Raw genomic sequence first — 9,938 nt, 5'->3', positions numbered from 1 at the left:
TAACAAATCCAGTTACCCACCCATACACATGAGTAATGTCCTTGAACTCAAGGAGTTCGAAAAAAACAAACAGAAAATAATGATTTGCTGTAAAATCAGTCTTTAATTCATTTTTTCAATTTCAGTATAAAACAGCAATTGTAACCAATTTACTAAATGAAATGAGTGAAAATAATGGGGTTCGGGTAGTATAATATAATCAAGTCTTTATTTAAAAAATAAATGAGCTAAATTAATTCAGAACACAATTAAATCACTATGACTGACTATGGATATGACCTGTTTTTAAAGAGCAACTGAACGTAATAAGCAACTACTCCTTTTTAAAATGGCATATGTGGCATCAAAATGAGTTAGGAACATTTATTCTATTGTCAAAATTGACTATAAAGTGTAAATAGGATAATTTTGGTCATAAAGTCAGTCTCATCCAAAATAGAGATTTGCGAGCTAATTAGGAAAAAATGGTATGTCACAGAATGAAGAGTACCGTAACTGTAACTGTACCTGTATATATATATATATATATCACTCACAAATGACAAGGGGCTGAAGCTCATTCGAGATTTTGTGGCTAATTGAGGTAAAACAGTATTTCTGCTCATAGATTATGCATGTATGAACTACACATTGACCCATCCAGCCCAAAGCTGGAGGTTTAAAAAATACTTACTGGTTGCCAAAGTACCGGAGCATGTCTTTAATATATAAATATTGAAGCATTTAATGAGACAACTAAAAGGTGTGCAACGTGAAATTATTGTCCTATTTCCATTTTGGACATTTATTGACAGTCCATAACTAGCCCCACAAATAGCAAAAAACGCCTCCTACGTTTGAACATACACAAGAGACACCCACATCAAAGCAAGCCTCCAAAACCCAAATCTTGTTCTCAGTCACATTTCCTAATGATGAGAATTGAAACCGAGGCTAAATCAGGAAGATCAGCCCCGCCTTTAAATTGAGATTATTATTAACCAAATAATTTATATACACAGCATACCAAGAGTGCATACACAAAATATTGATTGAACAACTCAGATAAAGAGATATGTGCAGTGCTATATGTACAATACCACAAGTCAAATTGAAGTCCTCTTTGTGTAAATTTATTACAAAATGTATAAGCAACATGAATTTCCCCCTGGCTGTGTAAACATTGGGGTTAAACTGCACGGCCATTGATTGCATAGTGTCAAAAAGTATTTTGGAGAGAGCAGAGAGAAGAGGAAGCCCTTATTGACCTCCCAGTGGTAGATTAATTGCAGTTAGTATTAATGACAAGCAAGTCCTGGGACAAACATACACAACATGGGGAGAATTATTCACTCGGTTGTCAGAGTAGCCAACTATTGTTCCCTGAAATGCCCCCCCAAAAAAAACCTATTCCTTTTGTGCTTGAATCTGATGCCGATGTGTGCTTGGTCTCTGTGTCATGCAGACATACATTCCATGGTGAACTTGGAACTTTAATTAAAATGTAGGATATGGCGCTATAACTTGTCACTGTTAACAGTTTTTCTGAATGGATAGGGTTAAATCATATGGTAGCTTCTCATCGCTCTATACATTGTGATTGAACAGCATAAGGGGGGCAATTATTTAACTCACACACATCTCTGGTCCAGAACCTTCCCATAATGTTCTTATTCATATATTACAACAAAATTGAATGCAAACTTTTAAGCTGTAGTGTTGAACATGACTGAATGTTACATATAGACAAACCCCATTCACACATTTAAGATGGAGGGGGATTGAAAATAACAAAACAACAAACTATTTACGCATAGACATGTTAGACAATAATAATGAATAGTTCATCATGGACTCCTACACCACTGCAAGGAGAAAAAAATGTTATTTTGAGGATCACTAGAATCTTACAGACAGGAAGGAGCATACAATATAATAATAACGTGAAAACCTCTAAAGGTTACAGTAAATTATAAACTTTCCTCCCCGAGTGCTAAACATTGTGTGTGGAGAGGAGAGGAACATAATAAAACCTAAACAGGTGGATGTTGTTCTCCGGTTTCAATGAAATACTACCTTCTTGATTCCAACAATACGATTGGCTCAGGTGTGCAATTGAAGTTTACAGGGGAAAATAAAAACAGGTTCCAGTGATTTAAAGTAGAATATGATTACATTTTCAAACCTGACCACTATGATAGTGGCCAATGTATAATTACATTAAATATGACAGTCCTACTTTTGCAAATTGGGGCCCTGAAAGTCTGTTTTATATGCAAAATGTTGCATTGCCAAATTCTTTCGCTCACATTCTTCAAATCACTCAGCTTTGGACACTCACTGAAAAGTACACTCCATCTAATCAAATTGATTAGTGGTTCATACAAAAAATAAGAGCTTGCTTTACTATGCCACAAAACAGTCATTATAATGGTTTCATCGTTCTCCCCAAGCTCATAACATCAAACCCATCTCTGGTTGGGCCCAGGAGTTATGGCTGACTGTACAAATCCCTGACAACCTTATTCATGGTGGCGTGGTTTTCAAGGTCTTTCGAACTTGATGTGACTTGACCAGGGAAAACTTCTGGCACTATTAGCTGGTTCCTTTCTGCTAACCCCTAGTGAACTTTGATTCCTCAAAAATGATTCCTCACAATTAATATGCTCCTTGAACATGAGGAATGTGCATAATTAGATAATCAAAAATAGACACGTGCAAGATCAGTGTTAAGATCTTGAATTCACTAGTCTTTACCATTACATAAAAAAAAAAAATCTTATGTACAATAATCTTTCACCACCATCTGTTCACAACTAGGTTAGCTTTCCAGAAAACTATCGGGTGAGAGAGATAAATATATTTTTTTTCTTTTCTTTTTTTACATTTATACATACAATTTTAAAATAATATCTATACAGTGAAATACAGTATATCTAAAATACAGAGGCCTTGATGGGTACAGTACAGTAAATGGCCTCCATGTTCTACTCCAAACATCCCCTTTGGATATCAAATCAGGATTATCACTCCAATAACACAAAGTTATGAAATGGAAGAACAGCAATGGACAAAAACAAAACATGTATGGGCAAAGTTTTATAAGGCAAGAAGTAATCTTAATTCAAGAAAGTTGAGAATGTGTTCCATTTCTTATTTAGCCTTTTCAAGCAATAAACCTGTGATGCAAGTACAGCCAATGATGACTGACTGACGTAATTTCCTCTACTGCTTCTGATTGGTCTATCTAATGTGTTCATTAGTGTTATAACATGCCTTTACACATCCTTCATAAACCCCTGCCTCAAAGTGCACAGATACGTCACTGCAGGGTGAAGCAAGCACAAGCATTTAGAATAAGTTAAAGATAATTTTAAAAAACAAGGACTGGGTAAGACCTGGAAAGCTCGGGGAGGAAAGCCAGTAAGAATGGAGTAAGATGACTGTCTTTAGTACATACTATATCACTCAACCCCAGGAAATTATGTCCCCAGAGACAGGAAGTCCTCATCTATTTGGCCCCTCGCAATACCTTCCAGATGATTGGATCTTGGAGGAGTGGGGAGAGAGGTAAGATTGACTTCAGCACCTTAATACTCCCTGACACTGTGCAAATAGAGGGCCAGTCAGGCTGTTGAGGTGTTGTGTGATTGGGCAAGAGGGCCATATAGGGTGTGGCAAGAGTAGAGTTCTCTTCCCTTCCAGTTGAAAGCTGTGTTTGGTGTAGACACTGACTGTCCGGGTGGATATATATAAATATAACACTAAATAAATATATATCTCATTCCTAAATCATGGGCATTAATATGGAGTTGGTCCCCCTTTTGCTGCTATAACAGCCTTCACTCTTCTGGGAAGGCTTTCCACTGGATGTTGGAACATTGCTGCGGGGACTTGCTTCCATTCAACCACAAGAACATTTGTGAGGTCAGGCACTGATGTTGGACGATTAGGCCTGGCTCACAGTCGAGGTTCCAATTTATCTCAAAGGTGTTCAATGGGGTTGAGGTCAGGGCTCTGTGCAGGCCAGTCAAGTTCTTCCACACCAATCTCCACAAACCATTTCTGTATGGACCTCGCCTTTGTGCACAGGGGTATTGTCATGCTGAAACAGGAAAGGGTCTTCCCCAAACTGTTACCACAACGTTGGAAGCATAGAATCATCTAGAATGTTATTGTATGATGTAGCGTTAAGATTTCCCTTCCCTGAAACTAAGGGGCCGAGCCCGAACCATGAACAACAGCCCCAAACCAGTATTCCTCCACCAAACTCTTCAGTTGACACTATTCATTGGGGCAGCTTGCGTTCTCCTGGCATTTGCCAAACCCAGAATCGTCTGTCGGACTGCCAGATGGTGAAGTGTGATTCATCACTCCAGAGAACGAGTTTCCACTGCTCTAGCCTCCAATGGAGGTGAGCTTTACACCACTCCAGCCACCGCTTGGCATTGCGCATGGTGATCTTAGGCTTGTGTGCGTCTGCTCGGCCATGGAAACCTATTTCATGAAGCTCCTGACGAACAGTTCTTGTCCCAATGTTACTTCCAGAGACAGTTTGGAACTCTATAGTGAGTGTTGCAAACGACGACAGGCGATGTTTATGCGCTACGCGTTTCAGCAGTCCCGTTCTGTGAGCTTGTGTGGCCAACCACTTGAAGCTGAGCCGTTGTTGCTCCTAGACGTTTCCAATTCACAATAACAACACGTACTGTTGACGAATGTGACGAACTGACTTGTTGGAAAGGTGGCATCCTCTGACGGTGCCATGTTGAAAGTCACAGAGCTTTTCAGTATAGCCATTCTACTGCCAATGTTTCTCTATGGAGATTGCCTGGCTGTGTGCTCGATTTTATACACCTGTCAGCAACGGGTTTGGCTGAAATAGCTGAATCCACTAATTTGAATGGGTGTCCACATACTTCTGTGTGTGTGTATGTGTATATACAGTGCCAGATAAAAGATTGGAGACACCTACTCATTCAAGGGTTTGTCTTTATTTTTACTATTTTCTACATTGTAGAATAATAGTGAAGACATACAAACTATGAAATAACACATATGGAATTATGTAGTACCCAAAAAAGTGTTAAACAAATAAAAATATATTTTGTATTTGAGATTCTTCAAAGTAGCCACCCTTTGCCTTGATGACAGCTTTGCACACTCATGGCATTCTCTCAACCAGCTTCACCTGGAATGCTTTTCCAACAGTCTTGAAGGAGTTCCCACATATGCTGCGCACTTGTTGGCTGCGTTTCCTTCTCTCTGCGGTCCAACTCATCCCAAACTATCTCAACTGGGTTGATGTCGGGTGATTGTGGAGGCCAGGTCATCTGATGCAGAACTCAATCACTTTCCTTCTTGGTCAAATAGCCTTTGCACAGTCTGGAGGTGTGTTGGGTCATTTTCCTGTTGAAAAACAAATGATAGTCCCACTAAGCTCAAACCAGATGGGATGACTTATCGCTGCAGAATGCTGTGGTAGCCATGCTGGTTAAGTGTGCTTTGAATTGTAAATAAATCACAGACAGTGTCACCAGCAAAGCACCCCCACACCATTACACCTCCTCCTCCATAGTTCACGGTGGGAACCACGCATGCGGAGATCCTCCGTTCACCTACCCTGCGTCTCACAAAGACACGGCGGTTGGAACCAAAAATCTCCAAGCACACATTTCCACCGGTCTAATGTCCATTGCTTGTGTTTCTTGGCCCAATCAAGTCTCTTCTTCTTATTGGTCCTTTAGTAGTGGTTTCTTTGCAGCAATTCGACCATGACGTCCTGATTCACCCAGTCTCCAGTTGATGTTGATATGTGTCTGTTACTTGAACTCTGTGTACCATTTATTTGTGCTGAAATCTGAGGTGCAATTAACTCTATTGAACTTATCCTCTGCAGCAGAGGTAACTCTGGGTCTTCCTTTCCTGTGGCGGTTACTCATGAGAGCCCGTTTCATCATAGCGCTTGTCATTTTTTGCGACTGCACAATTTTCCGTATTGACTAACCTTTATGTCTTAAAGTAATGATGGAATGTAATTTGTCTTTGCTTATTTGAGCTCTTCTTGCCATAATATGTACTTGGTCTTTTACAAATAGAGCCATCTTCTGTATACCATCCCTACCTTGTCACAACACAACTGACTGGCTGAAATGCACTATTAAGGAAAGAAATTCCACAAATTAACAAGGCACACCTGTTAATTGAAATGCATTCCAAGTGACTACCTCATGAAGCTGGTTGAGATAATGCCAGGAGTGTGCAAAGCTGTCATGAAGGCAAAGGGTGGCTACTTTGAAGAATCTCAAATCTCAAATATATTTTTGGTTTGTTTAACACTTTTTTGGTTACTACATGATTCCATATGTGTTATTTCATAGTTTTGATGTCTTCACTATTATTCTACAATGTATAAAATTGTAAAAAGTAAGTGTGTCCAAACTTTTGACTGGTACTGTATATATACACACCATTTTATACAGTGTACATCTCAAAACACAACAGTGCCTCTTGAAATCCAACAGACCTGGAATGTAAAAGACCTAAGATTTGAACCACATGCACCCCAAAAAGGGCTGTGTCAATACAGTGCGATAAAGTGCAGCCAACCCCCTCCTACTGCCCATTGTGGTACCATGCATTTTCTGTCTATGGAGCAGGTTGGTCCAAACTACTTTCTTCCCAACCCCCACTCCAACAGCCGGAATCTTTTCCACCATACGATGATCTGCCCAGCCCATCCACCTGGCCTCTCACATATTATATGCCACGTAGATGGGGTCCAGTTGGTCAGCCAGGAAGGAGTCCCGGAGGTGCATGCGCTGTTTCTCTCCCCTGGAGTTGATGGGTATGACCCCTGGGTCCACGATGACCACCACGCCCACGATAAGATGGTGCTCCTCTAGCACCACATTGGTGACCAGGGGCACCAGATCCAGGGCATCCTGCTCTGAACCACACAGCTCAGCCACCACCACCAGTAGGTTGGTCCACGTGAACACCGCACTGCATGGGATACATGAAAAAGAGTTTATATTAAAATCAAATGTCAGACATTGATGCAGTACACTCGTGCGCACGTACACACACAAACACTAAGAAATCTCTTCATCTCCCTCCAATTATGAAAACAGATAAACCAATTGGACAATAAGTAAGGTTTCCTGGGACCCTCCAGTGTTCTGACCTCTCTGCGATGCTGCGGTGAGCCCGGGACACAGATGTCTCGATGTCGATGGGGTGGTAGCGCAGTCCCCTAAGCTCCAGAGTCTCATCCAGGGAACCCACCACAAACAGGGCGTCATGACGATCTGATCACAGAGAGGAAATATGTTGAATACCGGGAATGTTGGGATAGTTCATTTAGCCCTAATCAGATCCCTAGTATGTCTCCCTTTTCATGTTAGCCATTAGTGTTAGCCTCCATAGCCCTCCCCTTTTATATTAGCCATTAGCGTTAGCTTCCATATCTCTGACCGTGCCCAGCCACTCACGCCCAGCGGCATCCAGTAGTTCAGTCCTCTTGACGAAGCCCAGGTAGCCAGTCCTGGCCCACAGGGTCGTGGGGTCTCCAAAGCTCAGCTTGGTGTTAAAGTGGTCGGCCTGCAGGCTCTCCTCTCCATAGATGGTATAGTAGCCACTGGCACTGTGAGGGCTGTTGATCCAGATCTGACAGAAACAGAGAGCAGAGTAGGGGACAATGTACAGTTAAGGATAGAATAGGAGAGTAATATATGAGGAGAATTGTTGGTTATTGACGGGGATATGAGTTTTTGCCACATGTTGACATTTTCAATGTAATATTAGTATTCTCTCTCCCCTCACCTCCCCTAGATGGGAATCTCCTAGAGGTCCTCTGGTCTCTGGGTTCACAATGATCACCCTGACTCCTGGTAAGATCTAGAGAAAGTGATAGAGTAGAGAGACTGATGGTGAACAGCAAACTCTCACAATAACTCATCTTGTATCTGAATACAAAAGGGAATTTAATGTGTGTGGATCCATCAGGGGAGACTTACTTTTCCAGACTCCATCAAAGGGAGACTCTGAGGGGCCCCTCTCTCCACCAGCCTCACCCTGAGACAGAAAATGAAAGCACATTGTGTTGGTGAACTCAATATTGTAAAAACAAAAATATCCTCAGCGTCAAAGCTGCTCACACATATGTTCTCACCTGTCATGGCGGAGGGACTTCATGTCCACATACACAGTGGAGGGGTCCGGTCCAGTGGTTCCCTGAGAAACACGCAGAAAACTTGACTGAAAACTCGGATACACATCCACTGTACATGGATCAGTCCTTGAGGAGACATACAGTGAGGTCCTGCTGTACTAACTGACCTGGCATACAACCCTCAGAGTCCTCTATTTACATGTGACTCTTCTAGTATGTATAGTTAACAGAAGGCTTTAGCCTCCAGTTCAGGGAGACACTGGTTAGCGCATCAAACAACACGAGTCAAGGTTCAGCCACAAATCATAGGAACATTGGCCATGGCCGTCAAAACATTCATGTTTTCCTTTAGCCATTAATAAAAGTCTATCTTTCCAAACAAGTGAGTTATGCTTCCATCTTATAAAAATCCCTGTTGCCTAGTAACTCCTCACAGAACTGTTTCTAGATGGTTGAATACCTGCATGCAAATGGCCAGGTTGACCCTGGATCCAAAGGCTGTGCTGACAGCGCGGGGGGAGAGGCCCAGGTCCTTAAACAGCTTGGAGAATGACATGGTGAGGGCCAGACGAGCACGCTCCTCTGCTATCACCACACAGCTCCTCACACATGACAGATTCAGCCCCCGCGCCTGGAGGGAAAGAGAGAAGGAGAGTTAGCGCGTGCTTGTGCGTGTGCGTGTGCGTGTGTATATGTATTGTACTCACTTTGAGTATCTCTGTCTGCGTGCCTATCCCCTTGGTGCAGAGCTCCATGACAGAGTAGGAGCAGAAGGTGTCTCTGATGCGGTACTGGCTCAGGGTGCTCAGCCACAGGGGCAGACAGCTCTCCAACTCCATAGGAGGGATTAGGATGGACTGGTGGCCCGAGTACACACTACACACAGGAAACAAGAAGGTGTGTGTTCAGTATGTGCGTAAGCGAGAGAGATAAAGATACCCTGTGTGTGTGTGTGTGTGTGTGTTACCTTGCGAGGCACCACAGTACAAAGCCCAAGCCACAGTAAGGGTCCAGGCAGATGGCTATTTGGCGTGAGGAGTAGAGCTCACACTGTAGCTTGATGGAGCGACACAGAGCACTGACTGCTGAATGGGAGATCTGATGGCCAGAGACACACAGCCAATTACACACACATCACAATGAAACAACCAATAAGAGAAGCAGAATCAACTACTAAAGCCATGGTTATGGCTACCGCCATTGGCCCACTGTAAAGCAGATGAGCAAAATGGGCCATTGGCTACTGACTTTGCCGATGGCAGGCTGCTTATGGGCTACCATAGGTTTACAAACTATCTGGGGCTGGTTTAGAGTATTGAGACCCAGCGGTAGCCTCCTGTAGATGACCTTACCTTGACCCCAGTGAGCATACCCGTGGTGGACACACTGAAGTCCAGATAGGCGATCATCTCTGCCGTGGGGGGCTTGTAGATCGTGGGGGGTCTATGGCGAGGGAGGTCATCTGGAAGAAGGGAACATGCACAAAAAGGTTGAGTTTCTCTGGCTCAGGTTATATATGTTCTGTATCTTCTATGGCAGGGTTCTCAAAGTGGGGTGTGGAGGTACTTTAGGGGTATGCAGCCAGAGCAAGCAAGCAAGCATATATATATATATATATATATATATATATATATATTGCTCAAACAAATAAAGGGAACACTAAAATAACACATCCTAGATCTGATCTACATAGTTGAATGTGCTGACAACAAAAATCACACAAATTATCAATGGAAATCAAATTTATCAACCCATGGAGGTCTGGATTTGGAGTCACATTCAAAAT

General features: G+C 42.4%; 1 protein-coding gene across 4 annotated transcripts in view; it reads right to left on the bottom strand.

The window, feature by feature from the left end:
* Positions 1–1,096: 1,096 nt before the first annotated feature.
* The window catches only part of LOC118388630 (disco-interacting protein 2 homolog B-A), an 86,397-nt gene continuing 77,555 nt past the window's right edge, over positions 1,097–9,938 (bottom strand). For all 4 annotated transcript variants that reach the window (XM_035777879.2, XM_035777880.2, XM_035777881.2 and 1 more), the window contains 10 exons: positions 9,505–9,614; positions 9,120–9,250; positions 8,860–9,028; positions 8,613–8,783; positions 8,153–8,214; positions 7,998–8,055; positions 7,804–7,878; positions 7,473–7,647; positions 7,166–7,289; positions 1,097–6,984 (listed from right to left, as the gene is read on the bottom strand). In XM_035777879.2, coding sequence (XP_035633772.1) covers positions 6,732–6,984; positions 7,166–7,289; positions 7,473–7,647; positions 7,804–7,878; positions 7,998–8,055; positions 8,153–8,214; positions 8,613–8,783; positions 8,860–9,028; positions 9,120–9,250; positions 9,505–9,614 — 1,328 coding nt within the window. In that variant the 3' untranslated portion in view covers positions 1,097–6,731. The remainder of the gene's footprint in view (positions 6,985–7,165; positions 7,290–7,472; positions 7,648–7,803; positions 7,879–7,997; positions 8,056–8,152; positions 8,215–8,612; positions 8,784–8,859; positions 9,029–9,119; positions 9,251–9,504; positions 9,615–9,938) is intronic.

The sequence above is a fragment of the Oncorhynchus keta genome, chromosome 10 (assembly GCF_023373465.1).
Source record: "Oncorhynchus keta strain PuntledgeMale-10-30-2019 chromosome 10, Oket_V2, whole genome shotgun sequence".
Lineage (NCBI taxonomy): Eukaryota > Metazoa > Chordata > Actinopteri > Salmoniformes > Salmonidae > Oncorhynchus > Oncorhynchus keta.
The sequence above is the reverse complement of the archived record's forward strand: the minus strand, read 5'-3'. Positions and strand labels throughout refer to the sequence as shown.